General features: G+C 35.4%; 2 protein-coding genes and 1 pseudogene across 2 annotated transcripts; all 3 read right to left on the minus strand.

Annotated features, from left to right (window-relative positions):
- Positions 1 to 3,357: 3,357 nt before the first annotated feature.
- LOC114407510 lies at positions 3,358 to 8,157 on the minus strand (annotated as a pseudogene).
- Positions 8,158 to 8,204: 47 nt separating this feature from the next.
- LOC114405323 (pentatricopeptide repeat-containing protein At2g13600-like) lies at positions 8,205 to 9,104 on the minus strand. The gene has a single exon (XM_028367911.1). It carries the CDS (start codon positions 9,102 to 9,104, stop codon positions 8,205 to 8,207), a length of 900 nt encoding a protein of 299 aa, XP_028223712.1.
- A 2,609-nt stretch (positions 9,105 to 11,713) lies between these two features.
- LOC114407511 (pentatricopeptide repeat-containing protein At3g24000, mitochondrial-like) lies at positions 11,714 to 13,930 on the minus strand. Its single transcript, XM_028370630.1, has one exon. It carries the CDS (start codon positions 13,903 to 13,905, stop codon positions 11,803 to 11,805), a length of 2,103 nt encoding a protein of 700 aa, XP_028226431.1. The 5' UTR covers positions 13,906 to 13,930; the 3' UTR covers positions 11,714 to 11,802.
- Between the last annotated feature and the right edge of the window lie 8,772 nt (positions 13,931 to 22,702).

Here is a 22,702-nt window from a genome sequence, read left to right on the forward strand (position 1 = left end):
TTATCAATGTGATTAGATCTATTCTACCTATATCTATCCATGTACTTGTCCCTGATGCCTCAGGGTGACAGGCCTATTTTATTTACCTATCTCCCAAATGCCTTTGAAAAGATTCAATAAATAAAATACATGAGGATTAAGTTCTAGATGCTTCCATGAAATGCATGGGCATAAAAGTGTCATTCTATGTCTAGCAATGATCTTTTATGAAATCTTTTATTTTTGTTCTATTAGTGGTTATCCTCTCCCGAGCATCTAACCCCTAAAAGAATGTAAAGACAAAAAATGCAAGATAGAAACAGAAAGGATAATAGAATAGAAAAAATCTAGAAAGAATCCTTTTGCATTGATAAATCTGAAGTACATTATACATCGTTTCGCTTTTTAGGCCTGTTAGGCTCTAACTAGGGGATTAGTCACTCATGGCCATGAATGATGAGAGAAAGGAGAGGAAGAGTTCTCAAGCTTTAGGTAGTAGTCAGAGAACTATGAGACTCAGTATGTCGTTTCCCCTTGACTAAGCTCTCTATTTATAGTTGCTAGGGTGGGCTTTGGGCCTTTGTAGGCTCGCTCAGTGCGGCACCCCTCGCTTAGCGCGTTCAGATCATGTGCTTAATGAGCTCCTCTCGCTTAGCGCGTTCTGCGCGCTTAGCACGTTCTGTTTTTAGTTGTGCCCGCTTAGCCTGTGTTGCGCGTTGAGCGCGAGTAACGGACTCTGACTCTCGTGCTTAACGTCTCGCTTTGCGCGAGTTGTGCACTAAGCAAGAGAATGGGCTAGGCCTTTCTAATTTTTTTCTTCATTATTTCCTTCTTTTTGCTTTTAACACCTCCAATTTTTATATTTACAGCCAAAATTCACGAAACATCAATTCTTTAACAATTAAGTACAAATAATTACTAAATAATTATTTTTAAAGCCAAATTTATTTAATTTTCTATTATCAAAATATAATTATTTAGCAGTTATAAGTTACTTAGGACGTTGTAGTGTTAGTAATATTATCTAAAAACATTACTGACACGGTAGCATCCCAGGTGGAAATCAAGTCACGTTAAAAAATTAAAATTTATTTTTTCTAAAGAAAAGTTGACATGACATTGAAAAATTAGTTTTTTTTTAGCATTTATTGTCCCAATTTGGTAAAGTATTTCAAAATAGCTCTACTTTTGTAATTTATTTGTAAAATTAACTCCTTTAATCAATAGCCCAGTTATGCACAATTGTATATGCGATTCTATTTAAATTCAATAGCATTTTGGTATGGTTATAAGATTTAAATCATCTATTTCTTTTCCAAAAAATGTGATTGACAGTTTAATTTCCTCACTAATAATTATTATTTATGATCTTTGTCATTACTCGCTGTATTTCTCTTTCGGTATCAATTTCATCTCACAAGATAATAATGTGTATGGCTGGGGAGGGGGTTGGGGCTACCTAATGACAGAATCTAATCCTACTCATTTCACAAACTTTCTCACCGAAGTATCCATTGGGCCAATTTTCTCTGTCCATAGTATAGAGCTGCGAAAGAGCATGAAACACGGTCCCCAAAGGAATAATAGGCCCACTGAGCAAAATAGCAAATGTGGCAGCACATCTAACTTGCCTTTCCATACTTGCTTAATGCTCAAAATCTAATAAATAGAGAATAAATAATTTATGTAGATACAATATAATCTACCAGATAAATTTCTTGTTTTTTTGTAATAATTATATTTCTATAGATTATAATAATTATATTAAAATCCATTTTTTATATTATTTGATATTTAAATATAGTTAAATTTCCTCGAAAATATTTTAGCAAGAGAGTTTTAAATATTCCAAATGAATCAAAAGTACTTGTAATTTAATTTTTTATATGAGCCAGTTCTATTGAATTCTTTATTGCTGCATTTGTACTAACTTATTATTTAGGTTTATACACACTGTTAGAGGTGGCAAAAATATTTTTACTCATATCTACGAATAAATTTTCTAACTGATAGAAGATAGATAGTTCGATGAGTACCTGTAGATAATTTAAATGGATATTAAAAAGATCTTAACTAAAATATTAAAAAAAATTAAAAAAACTCAAAATTTGATTTAATAGATAAAAGTTTGTTTTATGAATAATGTGTAGATATCTCACTTTATTTAACGTTGATCAAATAAATTTGAGTGTTAATTAAGAAAATTAAGATAGATGAAAAAAAAAAACTTTTGAATGAATAACTAATTAAGGTATAAAAAAAATTGACATGCAGAACACGTAAGTGTTACATGATAAAAAAAACGTGACTATATGAGAAGGAAAGTATACGTTGAAATTATTTCATTCAATAATCATAAAGATTTAAATTTATAAATATAAAAATTAGCTTCTAAATCTTATAAATATTGACAACAAATATTAATCACTGTAACGTCAAGCACAGAAAGACGTTCATCAAAATTGTGGACGAGAGATGTCTCTTTTTTATTGGATGAGGTATCGAAAAGATGTGGTTGAATATCGTAAGTCGTAAAAACTTATTGATTTGCCATTTTAGTGTAAGAAAAATTTAAAGTTGGAATTTATTTTTATCTTGACTTACTTTATTCCTATATCTTTCTAAGTTATTATCGAGTAACTTACAACATTTATACTTATTCTACTAAGTGTATTGTTTGAATGCATCAAAACATATAGTTCTCAAATTTAAATTTAATCTGTGACCGCCCCCATTCACCCTTTTTTGGCGATGCCTGTCATGTGTACCGGGAATAAATATATAACAACTTTTCAAAAAAAAAAAATTAAAAAAAAAGAAGCTCTCCTACTCCTACAGTCTTATACTCCTATGTGATGATATTCGTATAAGATTAGCTCATTAGTAAGGGACGGTCTCGTTGTATTTTATGTGAATAAATAATTTATTTAACAAGACAAACTATGTTCGCTTTTTTTTTTTTTATGTTCAAAATTGCTTGAAGTCAACCACAGTTATCCATTAGAAGTGAAATTAATATTTAATCCAAAGAATTGGGGGTTAGATATTTGTGATCAAAATAATTCTATGTAATGACGAGTAGTCGAATACTAAGATAACATGTCTTTTGTATAGCTTCACTACCTCCGCACAAGTGTCTTAATCTATTATTAATTAGAATATACATTCTTTACGGTGTAAAAAAATTATACTCTTAATTAGTTAAAAAATGTTATTAATATAACTTTTTTAAAGCATAACTTTTAAAATAATAATTAAAAAAGTCAATATAGCATAAATAGTTTATAAGACTCTACACAATCAGTAGATACTATACTATGTATTCTCTGTTTGAATAACCCAAAGAACTTTAAGATATTTATTGAATAAGTCTCTAAAATGAATGTACAAATATAAGTGTTGTCTCCAAATATTTGCTTTATTAGTTCCATAAAAGGAATGCCAATGATTATTGTGACGGCTCAATCTCAATCGCTTTTAAGTAGTATTCTCTATGAAACACTAGATTGAACTTGCAGAGATGAGAAGCAAGAGAGTTTATTAGCCATAGTCTAGCATTAATCATAATTAACCTACAAGTACAGCTGAATGATTAATTTATAAGTAAAATGTCAAAATAAACACGTATATTTATCACGAGCATCTAGTAATACTTACTAGATTTATCAATCACAAGTGTTTATCTTCTTTACTGGGATTACTAGCTCCTCTGTCATTTGCCGAAGTGGCATGACCACTATTAAGTACCAAAGTTGAGTGTTCAAATCCACCAATGGTTGCTTCACACTAGCATAACAAAAATAGATACAGACATCAACATGCCTATGACTTTAAAAAAAAATGATCATAGAAACTAGCTAAATTTTCAATTAAATGTTTAGCAAACTCAAAAAGGGTCATATCATATCCTTCAAGTTCCACATTTTTTGTAATAAATAGACTTACTATCATGATTATACTAAACCTTAACTCCAACGAACATATATGCCTACAAAATCTTGAGAATTTTGTTAGCAAACAAACCTGTGTTGACATCTGATTTGTTGAATTACAACCGTTGTTGGTGTTTTGTACAAGTTGTGGAATCTGATCCTTTAAGCCAAAGGCTGAAGAAGCCTTATCCACAGTTTCCATCAGTCCTAAAGTTGATGATGGGTTGATCAAAGGTTCTCCTGGAAAAGAAAAGATGGGAGCATGTGGCATTGGCATGGGGTGAACCTGACTAGGATGATGCCCAAACACTTGAGCATTTGGTCTTGCCATCCCATGTAAAACAGAGGATCCAGGTGTATGTGTAATGGGAAGTTGAGTTCCTTGCATTTAGGGCACTTGAATAAATCTAGAGGACTCAATAACATTAGCATCAAGCATGCCCATTCCTAACCTCATTTGCATCCCAACACCTATAGGTGAAAAAGGACCCATATGTGGTGCATGCATGTGTTGCATTCCCGGAGGTAACATCATTGCAGGCACATATAAACCACTTCCCATTGACATAATCTATGTAAAAACATAAGGAACAATGAATGGGTCATAGATAATTTTTTTAAAATTATAATTGATAGCATTAGTGGAGATTGGGGAGAGGGGAAGAGAAAGAGTACTTGAAGCTGGAGTTGAAGTGTTTCGAGATACTCTATCGCCTCATCCAACATTGAAGCTTTATCCGCCTAATACACATGAAATCAGAAAAACCTCGAGTATAAAAATAGAATTTAAATTTGATCCACTAATAATGTGACGCGCTTTATGGTATCAAAGCTAACTAATTATATTGTGCAACCTGTTTAAAAAAATAATTAAAGCTTTTTCTATTAGTGGAAAGGCTTAATTTCTTTATTATTAATTTTAATGAGAGATCATATTGTATATTCAGGATGAGAATTGAAACCCTATAAACAAAAGCTAAACTTTAGTATTGACATGATACTGCCGTAAGTAAGGCAGGGCTAGTTAAAGCCTAAAGAGGGTAAAGTCTTTAATTTTGGTCTATAAAAAAATTTACTTGTTAATAATATTTTAAAAAAGAAAATAATTATAAATTGTATAATAAATAATATTTTTTACAAGGTTTAATAAATAATGTTAGTCCATTAAAAATAATTAAATATGTTTTTTTAAAAAAACGCATCAACTATGACTTTGTCTAAATACATAAACATTAATTATATGTTAAATATATCAATTACTTTTTTTAAGCAAAAAAAAGAGGCAACCAAGAAAAGTCATCCTCTTCCAATCATATTGGCACCCCAACCCCACTGCACCAAGGTTGTCCAAGAATATATATATATATATATATATATATATATAGGAGAGAACAAAATACACGAGAGGGCCTAATCATACCCATAGATACAAATCTAGGGAAATCTATAGAAAGCCTGTATAACTAAGAAGGTTTTGAGAGACAAAAAAAAAAAAAACGGTGGAGAATATATCAACTATTGATTAACACAACTCTTTCAATTTTTTTCACTCTTTATTTATCTCATCCGTCCCTTTATTTTCTTTACTAATTAATTAACATTATTCTCTGTTTCCTTCATTAATTATATCACCAGTCCCCCTCTACGCCTCTACCTATTCGTTTAACACGACCAATTGATAATTCTCGTTTAACAAAGGCCAACTGATTTGCACGATCTATTCTAGCCAATTTGAGTTTTTATATTCTCAAGTTTCATGTTTACCTGTCTCAGTTACTGAGTGTGTTTTCTTTGATTGAAATATAGCTCATTGTGTATTGAAAGATTTCATATCTGTTTGAGCCTCGAGTTCAAGTTTTTTATTTAACTACTTTGAAATGTCTATCTTGTCGCATATATATAACGTTTATCTAGCTAGTCTATCAAGATATTTCCACATTAATTTCAACATCGCGAATCTTACGCATAGCACAATAACAATGACAGAGATTCATAGAAGATGGACAAACTCCTACTTGCATGTACTGATGTACATATATTTCATTATTAATTATTAACACATGCTCAAACTCTCCTAAAATTTGCTTTCAAGCTTATCTATTTTTTATTTTTTTTTGACAGATCTACTAGAAGCTCAAATGATTTGATAAAACATTTTACGTTCCATCAAATTAAACAAACCCTAATATATCCAATTGAAGCTTAAATCCTCAGTGATAATCAACATACTATAATCTTCAAAACTTGCATAAACGAGAAAGCAAAGGTCGACCTTATTGCAATTTGGTATGAGTTCTTGTAACGCACGCATCTTCTCATTGATCCTGTCTCTTCGTCTCTGCGCAAATAAATCCCAAAATCTCATTATCATATACATCAGAAACAATATACTTAACACACACTTAATAAGGAACATTTGTTGTGATTTAATTAACACAACACTGATTCTTACTCACCCTTTCAGATAGATTATGCACTTCTGCTGAACGGCCTCTCGTGGCTCCAAATCCTCGTGCATGAACTTCCTTTTTGACACCAACTGATTCTTCCTCAACATCCTTAAATTAAAAAAAAAAAAAAGTTTATTATAGTGGAACAATATAAAACAATTTCACATAAAAGATAGGGTAATTAAGTCTAAGACACTAACTTCACTTTGGCTCTCAGAGTCCTCAGTGTCTATACTTTTTCGCTTCAAATTTTGATTTGGATCCTCCGAACCCCTCTCTGCACCATTGCCAGAGCAAACAGAGGAAGATACCACAGCTGGCTCCACTCCTTTTTCAACAGCTTCGTGTCCTTTATTCCCACTTTCACCAACAACTATATTTGAAGTTTGATTTTGATCAACCTTGGACACTTCGTTGCAAGAAGGGTCACCCTTTGTAGAAACAGTAACATCCTGATCTTGATTGTGTATGGCTGGTTTCTTTGGACGCTCTCCACGACTTAATTCAACTTTTGTTGATTCATCAGCACTTTTTATCTTTATTCCGACACTTCCTGATCTTGATGCCAAGCCAATGTTCTCAATAGCAGCAGGTTTTGCAAAATGGGAAAAATTCATCATGGTGGAACTATTATTGCTACACATAACTGGACCTTGCTTCTCCATCTTTAAGCTAGAAAAACAACTTGATCCAGATGGAACGTTATTTGCATTGTTTTCAGCTATATCTGCTACCCTGGATCTAACGGATGCAAATGGAGAGTGTTTATGAGTGTCCCTAAATATCTTACTACAATTATTTCTTCTATCTAGCAAAGAAAAATTATTTGATGCTGAAAGCTCATTCATGACCCCAGATGGTTCATGGAAAAAATCAGTACTATATCCATGTTGCAAAGAGTCATCATCCCTTCCATAACTGAACCAAGGCATCACCATGTCTTCCTCTTCTTCACTCAAATCCACTTCACCTGATGGGACTAGCCTTCTAATTTCATTCAATTCAGCACCTAAATTCCCACACTTCCCCATCCTTGTATTGGTAGTAATAGCATTATTAGCATATCCTATTGGAGTGTGAGATGGCAAAGTTTTACAATTTGGGCTCACTCTAGCTCTACTGGACTGACCCTGCACTGAAATCTGGCCCTTTTCCCAAATCAACTCAAACAAATCATTGTTGGGTCTGCCACAAAATTAGTGTTAAAAAACAAAAGAGGAAACAGTCAAGAGAAATAGAACAAAGATCAAATCAAATGGGATTAACAAAAACATGCTATTGAACTTACACAGAAGATTGATCAACTGCACATGTGGTGTTGTTGTTCATCTCTATTGGATCATCAAGTTTCCCTTTAGCCACACGGTATAACTCATGCAGAGGCATGATGAATCAATGTAAAAGAAACACTTACATTAAAAAAACTTAACCACCACTACTGTTGTCGTTCCATCCGACAAAAATACAATGTTAACTGCGAAGTCGAACCACCTTTGACAGCCCAAACACGGAAACCTGACGCTAGCCCCACTACTCTGTTTGATTTGAATATAAGGAGGAGAAAGATAAGAAAGTAGCCGTAATAAACAATTGTTCGTGGAACATGAAAATTTTCTTTTTAGTCCTCGTTAGGAAGTACTGTAACACAAAACTAATTAAATTAAATTAATAACATAGAGCATCAGGTCAAACCAATTCTTTAATAACCATATATCATAAACAAATCAACCTTGCTAAGTAAAGTAATGACCTCAAGACTTGAAAATGATTCGGTCTTATAGTTGTCCAACCAGCATTCAGTTCAAAATACACCCAACTTATAATATACTATTTCTAATATGGATCACACCACACCACAGTGAGACTGATTCAAGGTTGAGATCAAGGGAAAACCGTGCAACTTTTGCAGCATTCCATAAATCTCTTGTGTCCTTGAAAGTGACCTATCATTCGCAAAGAAAACAAAGGTCCTGTTATTAACATCAATCCAGCTACACCCACTCTCTTTCCTCACCCCATTGATCCCCATCAATCTTCTCACCTCATCAGCTTCTTCCAACATCCCGTGTCTTAAATAGATATTCAAAAGCAGCATATAGTTTCTTGGATTATCCGGTTCCAACTTGAAAAGTCTCTCTGCGGCCTCTCTTCCCATTTCAACATTGGCATGTTTTCCACATGCCCCAAGCAAAGCCCCCCAAACCAACGAGTCAGGCTCGAATGGCATGGATTCAATGAACCTACATGCTTCCTCCAATCGACCAACACGACCAAGCAAGTCAACCATGCAAGCATAATGATCAAGCCCGGGTTTAATGTTATGAACATTAGCCATGGAATTGAAGTACTTAAAACCATCATCAATCTTCCCCGTATGGCTGCAAACCGACAAGATGGAAATAAAAGTAATGTATTCAGGCGCAACCCCTTCATTGAGCATCTCCTCAAACAATTCAATCGCCTCATTTGCGCAACCATGTAGATGGAAAACTGTTATCATAGCCGTCCAACAAACCACATAATGTTCCTTAGTTTCTCGAAAAACTTGATAAGCGTCTAACATGCTTCCACATTTCCCATACATAGTCACCAACGAACTTGAAATATGAGAGTCTTTCACATGCCCGGTTTTTAAAACATGACTATGGATCATGGTCCCCTGTGTTAATGCTGCAATACTTGCAGAAGCATGAAAAAGAGAAGTGTATGAAGCCCCGTCGGGTTCTACGCCTTCCCTTATCATAGCTTGGAAATAGGTGCAAGCTTGTTCAAAATTTCGGCAATGAAAGCATCCCATGATCATTACATTCCACGTTACAACATTTCTATCTCCACCACCACAGAACAACTTGGTTGCATCCTCAAACAGCCCGCATTTGCAATACACGTCCACCAGCGAGTTCTTGACATAAACCAACCCCACCAAACCACGTTTAACAATGCTCCCGTGCACTTGATTAAAAATAGTACGTCAATTATTGAGATGAAACTTCCTTATATGGTTATTTTTTTAAAAATAAAAATAAATATAAAGATTGTTTAACCTTTAGGTAGGTTTGGACTTGTAATAAAAGGGATTTGAAATGATGATTTATTGGAGTTTAAATAGAAAAAAATATCAGTAAGAATTCAACATAATATCATAAATTTATAAGAACCATACTTATCCAATCAACTGAACTTTGGTAATTTAAATAAATATATAATTGCACCCGTATAATTTTTTAAAAAAATAAATACATTTTAGTAAGACATTAAGATATATAAAAATTTAACTGATACTTCTCCTCTCATAAATAATTTTTCAAATACCTGCTAAATTTGAGTGCAGTTACCATCCCTAACTCTTTTCAGGAGCTAAAAACACTATCTGGAGAAAACAGAGATCACTTTGGTTGGGTCAGCCAGAAAGCGATTTGGCACCTATAATGTGGACCATTATTTATTTATTATGGAGCATATACCACATCATGAACTGAGGATGAATGATCCTCTTCAAATTCACCAATCAGACCGTAATAATCAGGAAGAGAAACGCTGACTAGTTGCCTGTGGGCGTGGATTTCACGTGCGTGTTCTATCACTTTCTTTCATTGTCGTGAATCATAGTATAACTAATAGATTAGATTAGATGATGAGATGTGACTCAGTCATTTGTGGTTGTTCGTGTTCTATCATCCCTGTCCCTGCATGACTCACGCTGCCTTTGGAGTGTTGCTAGGTGCATTCAGTATTATTGCTGGTGCACCCAGTATTATTTGAAAATGGTAAAACTGTCCTTATAAATTTTTTTCCTTACGAATTAAGTTGAATTAAGTTGTTGACCTGTAAGTTGATTTTTAAGACTTACGGATCAACTTGATCCATAAAAATTTATGGATCAAGTTGATCCGTAAGTCTTAAAAATCAACTTACGGATCAACTTGATCCATAAAAAATTTATGGATCAAGTTGATCCGTAAGTCTTAAAAATCATCAACTTGATCCGTAAAAGACTTACGGATCGTCTTTTAGTGGTTAGTGTTGGGTGCACCTAGTAGCTTGAAAAAAATTATGAATTTAATCATTCATATTAACAAAATTAATAAATTAATCATTAATATTTGACATAAAAAAACTTAATATTAATTGTTAAGATTAATACAAAAAAGTGAAAGTAAACTATTTTTATAAAAAAAAATTCATTATGTTGAAAATATATTTTAAAACATTGTTTTTTTAAACAAAAAGCATATTTTTATTTTCTTAACATCAATTATAAAATCTCTCAAAAAACATCAATTATAAAAACTGGTTTATTTTCTTATTTGAATTAACTAATGTTAATAAAACTAAGTCTTCGGTTATTTATTAGATGAGGTAATTTGATGATTTTTTTCATATTAATGTCTAGACACAAGAATAACAAACTTCTAAGTTATATATAACTTGAATTTGAATAAATTCTTAAGTTATTTATAACTAATTGCTATCATGTGATCAATAGTATAATAGGTCACACATCTCTCAAAAGAAATAACAAAATCAATTATTTATTTGTTTATCATTTTTCCTGTGTCTTTAATAAAAAAATGCCAAGATTTGTACTAGAAACAGAAAAAAAATCAACACTTTTTTTACAAATTTTTAAAAATAAGAAAAAAAATTAAAATAAAACAAAAATATTGTAGTTAAAAAGTTAAGACAGAAAAAGAAAACTCAAGTAAGAAAGCCTCAATATATGTATTAGTAAAAAAAACTAGTTTGTGCAGTTTTAAATATATAAAAACATAAAATATATTTTTTTATTTTTTGATATATTTTCAAATGTTGATTTTAGTCTCTATAAAAATTTAATACGTTTTTAATTCTGTCATTTAGTAAAAGTCATGAAGGACTGATATCACATCAAAATGAATAGATTAAAAATGTATTAAATTTTTATAAAGACTAACACCAACATTTCAAAATATTTTGAAGGAGTAAAAACATTTTATCCATATAAAAAGTCTCAGAAATTATAAATTTAAAAGTGAAAATAAATCTGAATTCACTAATACTATATAATTTACAAAACGTATCTTATCTTTTAGAAATTTTCTTTGTATATTATTTTTTAGTTAATGTACAATGAAAATATTTAACCCTCTTTGATGCTTAACTCTTAAAAGTTAAAATTGCAACATATAATTTCTGGTTTTGGCAAGTGCATCCAAACATGTGACAATGTCTGACATAATAAAAATTGAAATTGAATTTTAAAGTAAAATATTTTAAATTAGTAAATTATATATGTTAAAAATTACTTATACAATATAAAATTTGTAAAAAAAAAAAAAGTCTTACTTCTTTCTTGTTATAGCTGCAACTTTATTATTCTTGACATCAGTGAAAAGGGGAGCTTAGTGACTGCCTCCAAATTAGGCAGTCATGTTCATTTGTTAGATGTGTTTCAAATTCAATCACCAATAATCCATACAAGAGCACGATCCATTTGTGAATCGATGAAACCTATTGATATCTCTAACAATAATTTCTCTCTGAAAAATCTCAGAAGCAAACTTCATAACAGTATGGCAATCACCACAGGTCCTCAAATTCTTCTTTATCCTAACCGGAGACCCAGGTGGGAGGACCAGAAGACCAAATGCAAGAGCCAATTTCTCACTGTGACACCACAAACTCTGCTCTTCAGAGCCTTCCACACTGTTAGTTGCAAACTGGGTCTCAGCCACATACCCTCTTCTCTTTATCAACTCCTTCAACTTTTGCAGCATTCCATAAATCTCTTGTGTCCTTGAATGTGACCTATCATTCGCATTGAAAACAAAGGTCCTGTTCTTAACATCAATCCAGCTACACCCACTCTCTTTCCTCACCCCATTGATCCCCATCAATCTTCTCACCTCATCAGCTTCTTCCAACATCCCGTGTCTTATATAGATATTCGAAAGCAGCATATAGTTTCCTGGATTATCCGGTTCCAACTTGAAAAGTCTCTCTGCGACCTCTCTTCCCATTTCAACATTGGCATGTTTTCCACATGCCCCAAGCAAAGCCCCCCAAACCAACGAGTCAGGCTCGAATGGCATGGATTCAATGAACCTACATGCTTCCTCCAATCGACCAACACGACCAAGCAAGTCAACCATGCAAGCATAATGCTCAAGCCCGGGTTTAATGTTATGAACATTAGCCATGGAATTGAAGTACTTAAAACCATCATCAATCTTCCCCGTATGGCTGCAAGCCGACAACACGGAAACAAAAGTAATGTATTCCGGCACAACCCCTTCATTGAGCATCTCCTCAAACAATTTAATCGCCTCATTTGCGCAACCATGTTGATGGAAAACTGTTATCATAGCCGTCCAACAAACCACATTATGTTCCTTAGTTTCTCGAAAAACTTGATAAGCGTCTAACATGCTTCCACATTTCCCATACATAGTCACCAACGAACTTGAAATACGAGAGTTTTTCACATGCCCGGTTTTTAAAACATGACTATGGATCATGGTCCCCTGTGTTAATGCTGCAATACTTGCAGAAGCATGAAAAAGAGAAGAGTATGAAGCCTCGTCGGGTTCTACGCCTTCCCTTATCATAGCTTGGAAATAGGTGCAAGCTTGTTCAAAATTTTGGCAATGAAAGCATCCCATGATCATTACATTCCACGTTACAACATCTCTATCTCCACCACCACAGAACAACTTGGTTGCATCCTCAAACAGCCCGCATTTGCAATACATGTCCACCAGCGAGTTCTTGACATAAACCAACCCCACCAAACCACGCTTAACAATGCTCCCATGGACTTGTTTCCCAAAATCTAACTCAACCAATCCAGCACAAGCACTCAATACGCTCGAGATACTAACTTGGTCGGGGCCAAGTGAAAGAACCTCCCTGAAAACCCCAATGGCACGACCGTACAACTTGTTCTTAACAAACCCGACAATCATGGAGTTCCATGAAACGAGGTTTCTATGGGGCATTTCGTCGAACACGTTCTCCGCCAACAACATGGAGCCACACTTAGCGTACATGTCTAACAACGCGGTGGCAACAAAAGGGTCATTTAGGAAGCAGTGTTTGTGTATCAATGCGTGGATTTGTTGGCCCTCTGAAAGGAGCGCTGCGTGCGCGCACGCGGGTAAGATCGCTGAGAAGGTGAAGTGGTTTGGGTATATGCCAGTGGTTCTCATGCGGTTGAAAAATGTCAAGGCTTGGAAGGGTTTGTTGGAACGGGAGAGTTGGTTTATGAGTGTGGTCCACGTGACGACGTTGGTTGAGGGGTGAGGGTATGTGTTGAACAAGAGGAGCGTGTGGTGGATGGAGCCGCATTTTGCATACAAGAGGAGGAGGGTGTTGATGTTGGCGAGGGACGCGTGATTATTGGTTGTTACGAGTTGGGAGTGGATTTGGGTCGCGTGTTTAAGGCTCTTCAACTTTGCGGCGTTGTTGAGGAGATGCTTGAGGTCGGGAACTGAGGAGAATTGGTGGAATTTTGGAACACCACTTGTGAATAGCTGCAACTGCAAGACAAGTTTCATAATAATCATCGCTTTGGTAGCTGCTACTAGCTACTTAGCTACACTTGGTTTCTACTTGTGTTGCTACTTGCTAGCCAAACCCAAAAAGCCACCTCACGTGACATTGGGCCAAGACCTTCAAAATTTGAGTTGGGTTTGCTTCGGGGATTTTCTTTCTGCACCTGTAATTTTTCTTCTAGACCCAGTAGTGAGAGTGAAAAACCAAAAATACTTTTACGTATAGTTGATAACTGCTAAATAATTGTATTTTGATAATAGAAAATAAGGCAAAATTGTCTTTAAAAATAATTATTTAGCAGTTACTTGCGCTTAAATATTAAAGAATTGATGTTTTGTTGAATTTTGGCTATAGATATAAAAACTGGAGGTGTAACAAGCAAAAAGACCAGAAAAATTGAAGAAAAGAAGAAAATCTGAAGCAGGCCCAGTCCAATACTCGCGCTGAGCGCGCGTCACGCGCTAAGCCCGCGATCTAACAGAAGCGTGCGCTAAGCCTGCAACATGCACGCTAAGCGCGCGATCTACACGCGCTGAGCGAGGGGGTGTCGCGCTGAGCGCGCCTACGAAGGCCCAAAGCCCACTTCAACAACTATAAATAGAGAGCCAGTCCAAGGGACAGAAGAAACCACGACAGAACCCCCTCTCCTAGGGGTTTCATTTACTCCCTTTCTTTCACCCCTTCTCATTGTAAAGCCCTCAATGGCCATGAGTAGCTAAACCCCCTTAGTTAGGGCCTGACAGGCCTAGAAGCCAATGTGATGTATGATGTACTCTTCACTATTTATCAATGCAATACCAGGTTTTTCTTTCCTATTTTCTTTTCTGTTTTTATCTTGCATACTCATCTTTATACTCTGTTAGGAGTTAGATGCTCGGGAGAGGGTAACTTCTAAATAAGATTTAAAGAAGATATGCATGCATTAGTTTTAGGGGTTAGACGCTCGGGAGAGGATAACTTCTAATAGAACAAGAAGAAAAGATATCATAATATAAAATCATTGCTAGGCATAGAGTGATTGCATTATGCCCATGCGTCAAAGCAAACATCTAGAATTAGAACTTCATGCATTTTATCTATTGAGTCTTTGCAAAGGCATTTGGGAGATAGATAGGTAGAATAGGCTTGTCATCGTGAGGCATCAGGGGCAAGTAAATGAATAGATGTGGGTAGGGTAGAATCACTTGAATTGATAAAGAAAAAATCATAAACTCATACATCCTAGGCAGACAAGGCAAGTCAGTTCCTAATATTATTTTATCGTGAATTTATCCTTTATTTAAATCTTTTATCTTTCTTATCTTTCATCTTTTTCTTTATCTTTAAATATCTTATCTTCTCTTTTATCTTCTAATTTTATCTTTAAATATCTTATCTTTTCTTTAGCTTATCTTCTATCTTTCTTTATCTTTTATTTTAAATTCTTATCTCTTGCTTTTAAATTGGGTTTGCATTAATTTAAGTACAAACAAAGTCCCTGTGGATTCGACACTCGGACTTCCGAGAACTTTACTGCTTGTCACGATTTGGTGCACTTGCCAATGAGTTAACAAGTTTTTGGCGCCGTTGCCGGGGACTTTGTTTTTCGTACTTGATTAATTGCAGATTCCAATTTGTAAGCAATTAGTTTTCAGTTTCTATTTTTATTTCTATTTTTATTTTTTGTTTTTTATCTATTATTTATTGTAGCTGCTTTATTTTATTTTTCAATTTTTTTTTCTTTACTCATTCTTACTTTATTTTTTTTTTTAAATAAAAAAAAAATTTAAAAAAAAATTATTTATTCTGTGATAACGTGCACGGTAGTTATTTCTTCTGTTAACAGTGCACACTCCTTCTTCGAAGAACGCATCATGACAGAAAATCATCCACAGAGAATGACGCTAGAGGACTACTCTAGCCCTATTATACCTCAGTACTTCACCAGCATAGCTAGACCAGAGGTGCAGACGGCCAACTTCTCATATCCATATTCCTTGATCCAGTTGATTCAAGGGAATCTATTTTATGGCCTACCAACGGAAGATCCATACGCACACCTGGCCACATACATCGACATTTGCAACACGGTGAAGATAGTAGGAGTGCCTGAAGATGCCATCCACCTTGACTTATTTTGTTTTTCCTTGGCCGGTGAAGCAAGAACATGGCTTCGCTCGTTTAAGGGGAATAGCCTGCGGACATGGAACGAGGTGGTGGAGAAGTTCTTGAAGAAATATTTCCCAGAGTCCAAGACCATTGGGGGAAAGGTGGAAATCTCATCCTTCCACCAACACCCTCATGAATCATTGAGTGAAGCCCTTGATCGCTTTCATGGGTTACTTTGGAAGACTCCTACACATGGGTTTAGTGAGCCAGTCCAGCTCAACATCTTTATTGATGGCTTGCAACCCCATTCCAAGCAGCTCCTTGATGCCTCAGCCGGTGGGAAGATCAAGTTAAAGACTCCAGAAGAAGCTATTGAGCTAATAGAGAATATGGCGGCCAATGATTATGTCATTCTACGTGACCAAGAGCCCAGCCCACAGGAAGAAAACACTAGGCTAGAAGAATTGCTGGTACAATTCATGCAGGAAACAAGATCACATCAAAAGAGCACTGATGCAGCAATCAGAAATCTGGAAGTACAATTAGCTAAGCTAGTTGCTGAAAGGCCCACCGAAACCTTTACGGTAAATACTGAGATGAAGCCCAAAAAGGAGTGCAAGGTAATTTTAACTGAGGAAGATGTGGAAGAAGAAAAGAAGGAAGAGATAGAAAGAAATGAGGAGAAAGCACAACAATGGGAGAAGTACTCACAAGTAGAAATTCAACAAGAAAGTATTCTCCAAGTCAATACCACTCCTCATCAACTGATTGTCAAGGAAGAAAGACATGGAAAACATGATAAACCCTTAAGTGTCCTTCTCTCCTTGACCACCAACACTTTTCTTGCTACAATATGGAAGGTGTTTCCAGCATACATGAGTTTCATGGCGTCTCTAGCTAAGAGGCGAAAATGCAAGGAAGATGTGTTCTTTGTGACCTTCATGCCACCTTGAAGGCATTTGACCCGTCAAGCTAATGACGTTAAAGAAGCGCTTACTGGGAGGCAACCCAAGATTTCTAACTTTATCTCTTTTAGTTAATTGCAATTTGTTTCTTTTAGGATAGTTGTGTTATTTGTTTTCTTTATTTTGAATTTGTGCATTTTGATTTTATGCATTTTAATTTCAGTAGTTTAAATTTAGTCATTGAATAAAAATTGCATGATATTTGTGAAGTCACTATTTAGGCTTTTTCTGAAGAATTCAACACTTGAAATGCTACATGACAATTGTGAAAATACTGGTTTCCTGGAAGCAAGAGTCAGTCAAACAGTGAGACATGAATCACAAAGAGAGAAAAGGTTAGCTTGATGGAAATAGATCATGTTCCGGTAAGCCAATAACTTTATTTTTTCCCGGAGAGTTGTGTGAACTTAATTATGAGAGAACGTCTGTTTTTAAATTCCTAATTTTGCATCATTCTTAGACTGTTAGATTATTTACATAAGGTGGATATGATCAAGGCCATGTTTTTTATTTTAGCCACATAGCCAAAAAGCCAACCTGTGATGAAATTTATCCCTTGCACCCTTGTTGAGCCAAATTAGTAATTATTTTTTTTAAAAAAACCCCTGAGCCTAATTGTGATATCTCTAACCTTATTTTAGGGTTCTAAGAGAGCATAAAGGTTTTAGTCATAATAAACCCCTAATTTGGGGGATGGGTAGAATGAAGATGGTCTAGGGAATGTAAAAATAGCACATAATAAGGCACCAAAAAAAAAAAAAAAAAAAAAAAAACTTGTAAGCCCAAAGTCTCTTTCCAAAAAAAAAAAAAAAAGGAAAAAGAAAAAAAGGGCAAAAAAAAAAAAAAAAAAAAAAAAAAAAAGTGCCATAAGTGCTAAGGTTGAAAATAAGAAAAATAGATTGCATATGTGTTAAGGCTGAAAAACAAATAAAGCCTAGGCTAAGTATAAGTTTTTCTAGGATGAATGCTCTCTTATAACCTTAAGTTTGAAATCCCAGAAAAACCATGATTTCTTGTCTAGCCAGGCCCCATTACAAGCCAATAAAAGTCCTTAGTGATCCACCAAATGTAAGTAAGAATAACTTTAATTGAGATGAAGTGCAAAATTTGGGAATCATAATTGCAGGTTGTATAAATTTTAAACACTCACCCCAGACACTTGTGCGTAGAGATAAACACTAACCTTGTGAGGAAAGTGAGGCAAACCAACTTGATTGATTTCCGATACTAACCAATTTCATCTTGATGTAATTCATGCTTCCATTGTGGGATTATGACAAATGCGGAAAAGACCAGTTGGAGGAATCTGAGAAATAAATTGTAGCCATTGAAAGTGTTGAAGCATTCGGAGCCTGCTTTTAATTTGATTTGCTTGGGGACAAGCAAAGTTTTAATTTGGGGGATTTTGATAACTGCTAAATAATTGTATTTTGATAATAGAAAATAAGGCAAAATTGTCTTTAAAAATAATTATTTAGCAGTTACTTGCGCTTAAATATTAAAGAATTGATGTTTTGTTGAATTTTGGCTATAGATATAAAAACTGGAGGTGTAACAAGCAAAAAGGCCAGAAAAATTGAAGAAAAGAAGAAAATCTGAAGCAGGCCCAGTCCAATACTCGCGCTGAGCGCGCGTCACGCGCTAAGCCCGCGATCTAACAGAAGCGTGCGCTAAGCCTGCAACATGCACGCTAAGCGCGCGATCTACACGCGCTGAGCGAGGGGGTGTCGCGCTGAGCGCGCCTACGAAGGCCCAAAGCCCACTTCAACAACTATAAATAGAGAGCCAGTCCAAGGGACAGAAGAAACCACGACAGAACCCCCTCTCCTAGGGGTTTCATTTACTCCCTTTCTTTCACCTCTTCTCATTGTAAAGCCCTCAATGGCCATGAGTAGCTAAACCCCCTTAGTTAGGGCCTGACAGGCCTAGAAGCCAATGTGATGTATGATGTACTCTTCACTATTTATCAATGCAATACCAGGTTTTTCTTTCCTATTTTCTTTTCTGTTTTTATCTTGCATACTCATCTTTATACTCTGTTAGGAGTTAGATGCTCGGGAGAGGGTAACTTCTAAATAAGATTTAAAGAAGATATGCATGCATTAGTTTTAGGGGTTAGACGCTCGGGAGAGGATAACTTCTAATAGAACAAGAAGAAAAGATATCATAATATAAAATCATTGCTAGGCATAGAGTGATTGCATTATGCCCATGCGTCAAAGCAAACATCTAGAATTAGAACTTCATGCATTTTATCTATTGAGTCTTTGCAAAGGCATTTGGGAGATAGATAGGTAGAATAGGCTTGTCATCGTGAGGCATCAGGGGCAAGTAAATGAATAGATGTGGGTAGGGTAGAATCACTTGAATTGATAAAGAAAAAATCATAAACTCATACATCCTAGGCAGACAAGGCAAGTCAGTTCCTAATATTATTTTATCGTGAATTTATCCTTTATTTAAATCTTTTATCTTTCTTATCTTTCATCTTTTTCTTTATCTTTAAATATCTTATCTTCTCTTTTATCTTCTAATTTTATCTTTAAATATCTTATCTTTTCTTTAGCTTATCTTCTATCTTTCTTTATCTTTTATTTTAAATTCTTATCTCTTGCTTTTAAATTGGGTTTGCATTAATTTAAGTACAAACAAAGTCCCTGTGGATTCGACACTCGGACTTCCGAGAACTTTACTGCTTGTCACGATTTGGTGCACTTGCCAATGAGTTAACAATAGTCTATACAAATTGTCAATCTGTAAGGCCATTACATATTCACAGTCCGTAAGACCTCACGCTCGCCACGCCCACTCCCTCCCCCTCCCTGACCAGCACCGTCACGAGGATCTCAGCAGCCTCGCGCGACTTCGACGCAACGATGCTGTTGGATTGGACGAGAGGGAGGGTGATGGCCATGAAGGACACGAGGGCAAAGAGTGCCACGGGGTTCAGCCCCGCCTCAGAGGCGTCGAGAGCAAAGATGGTGGCGACAAAGTACGCGAAGGGAAAGTGGTGCGACTAGGTTGGAGCGAAGGGTGACGAGAGTGGCGAGGAGGTGGCGGTGCTGCAATGCACTGGTCCATGAGGTGCTACGGGGCGACGGAGTTGGCGTAGCCGTCCATGAGGTGCTGTGGCGCGACAGTCCATGAGGTGTTGCAGTACTGCGGTGCGGCAAAGTTGGAGCCAAGGGTGGCAATAATGGATAGGAGGTGGCAGTGTTGCGGTGGGGTGGTCCATGAGGTGTTGCAGCACGATGGAGTTGGCGTAGCGGTCCATGAGGTGCTACGACACGGCGGTCCATGAGGTGTTGCGGTACTACGACGCAGCAGAGTTGGCGTGACGGTGGCAAGGATGTAAGGCCATTATGGATTTTCCATCCATAAGGCTATTATGGATTTTCCATCTATAAGACCATTATTGATTTACAATCCGTATGTTTTGGAATATTTCAAAAAGGATAATTTTGAAATATTTCAAAAGGTATTGGGTGTAGAAAATTTTATTCCGGTGTAGGAAGAAAATCCCTTTAGAGTATGTTTGGATGGAGAAATTTAAAATTCTAAAGAATTTAAAATTCTGAGAATTTCAAATGCTTAAATTTAAATTCCTTCATTTTTAAAATTTTGTGTTTGGATAAAAAATTAAATTTTTTCATTTTCAAAATTTTATGTTTGGATAAAGAAATTGAATTTCTTCATTTTTAAAATTTTCCACTTCCAGCAACCACCCATCCTCCCTGCAAATTCCCCACTTCCAGTAACCACCTAGGTTTCCTTTCAATTTTCTCCCTTCAATTGTAGTCCCCAAAACACTCAATTCCCAATGGACTCCAAAAAATACTGCCTGCAGAAACCCGAATTTTCCCTCCCAACAACTCATGACGGGGCAAGAGCTGCGCCACCGCCCGCCTCGTCGTGGCGCAGCTCTGCGACGTTGCGGGGCACCATTGCCTCGGCTATCGATGCCTTCGCTGACGTCGCTGTTCACTACCTCCTCGACCTGGGCCGAACCGTCGAGTCCCACGCCAACCACGCCGGCCGCATGCAGTGCACCGTCTTCGATGCAATTCGCGGCATGGAAGACTTAGAAGCGACGCGAGCCTTTGCCGATGCCAGCAGCATCAGAGAGATCATAAACTTCGTCGAATCCATTGTCGACGAAATTCCGTTCGCTCAACCGATTTCTAATTTTCTGGTTGTTCAGGAATGACGCCGCATCATCCTGAGTTTTGATCAAATGAGCGAGGTTCCACCGGCGAAGCATATACCCGTGTGGCTACTGGTGTGAGAGTGGCTGAGAGGGAGAGAGAGCATTAATGTGTACGTGAGAGTGGTTGAGTAAGGAATTTTAATTCCTTTATTTTTTGTGAGAATTTAAAATTCTACTAAATTAGTATATTAAAAAGCTTTACAAAAATGATAACATTTTAATTATTTCTAAAATATCCTATTCAAATAGATTATTTTACAGGAAGACATTTTAATACCCCTTTACCTACTTTAATTTCCCATCCAAACATACTTTTACTTCATTGTAACTATTTTTGAAGCGAATCCATTGCACTCCAGAATGTAATGGAAAGTCCAAGAAATAAGTGGGAGCGTAGGAAGCAACAACACATAACTATTACCTTTGTTTTCTGGACTTTTTTTTCCTTGAAGCTTGAAAATTTGGCCCTGCTATTGGCTTGTTACTTCTTGCACCTCCAAGTCTCTTCCTGCATTCTTTTTGGAATGTTTTTCTTACGCGAGGTTAAAAAAAGGGTATATTCCAGAATGTAATATTACATTCCGCCAAAAGGGGTTCCGAAATAAAATTGGAGATGCAGGAAGCAACAGCCATGCTATTGGTAATGCAGAGATAATCAAATTAGAAGCAAGCCCAAGGGATGGTGACGTGAGGTCCACGGGTGTTCAAGCATTTTTTTCTTCTTTTAAAATTAATTATTTTTAATTTATTTTTATATCACTTTTATTATTTTTTGGATCTAAAACTGAAATACTATACATTACATGAAATAGTTATTACTTAAATATTTTCTTAAGAATTATTTATATTTTGATTAATTCAGTTTTAAAGAATTGATGTCCTTAGTTTGTTACTTTAAATTGATTATATATAATTTTAATATAGTTTTAGTAATTGATTGTTTATAATATTCACACACAAAAAGTTGATTGTTTATATTTTTTTTAGATTTTCCTGCAATTAATTATACACGTGTTTTTCTAAAAACAAAAATACATTTTCTTAAACTTTGTAACGCAGATCATAATACATTGCTTTTGTCGGCCGACTTTGTCCGTTTGCACCTTGCACAATATCCGGCCACCACGATAGTTGTTGGTTCACATTGGTATTTGATAGTGACGGCTCGCAACACAGAAGAAATAACAAAATGAAAATATTTGATGGTGATGATCTTACAACAAGGAAAAAAAAAAGAAATTTAACATATGTTTGTATGATCCAAATTTATAATTCTCATATCTTAAAATAAAAAATATTTTTACTTAAATCTCATGTCCATTCAATAATTTTTTTGTATATATTAACTTTTATTAACTCAATGGTTGAATATTTCAATAAGAACTCAATGATCATGCACACAAAATTTTAGATAAATCAAACATTTGTAGTTATATAATCTTGTAATCAATACTTATTTGTGTTTTTAAAAAATATATTATATGTTAAATTAAATTAATTTAATGGCGTATCAAATAGATGTTAAATTTTATAAAAAAATATGTAAAC

This window comes from Glycine soja, chromosome 3 (genome assembly GCF_004193775.1).
Source record: "Glycine soja cultivar W05 chromosome 3, ASM419377v2, whole genome shotgun sequence".
Taxonomy (NCBI): domain Eukaryota; kingdom Viridiplantae; phylum Streptophyta; class Magnoliopsida; order Fabales; family Fabaceae; genus Glycine; species Glycine soja.

Coding starts and splice junctions, on each gene's coding strand:
- LOC114405323 (XM_028367911.1), bottom strand. CDS start 9,104: ATGATAAGGGAAGGCGTAGAACCCGACGGGGCTTCATACACTTCTCTT.
- LOC114407511 (XM_028370630.1), bottom strand. CDS start 13,905: ATGATTATTATGAAACTTGTCTTGCAGTTGCAGCTATTCACAAGTGGT.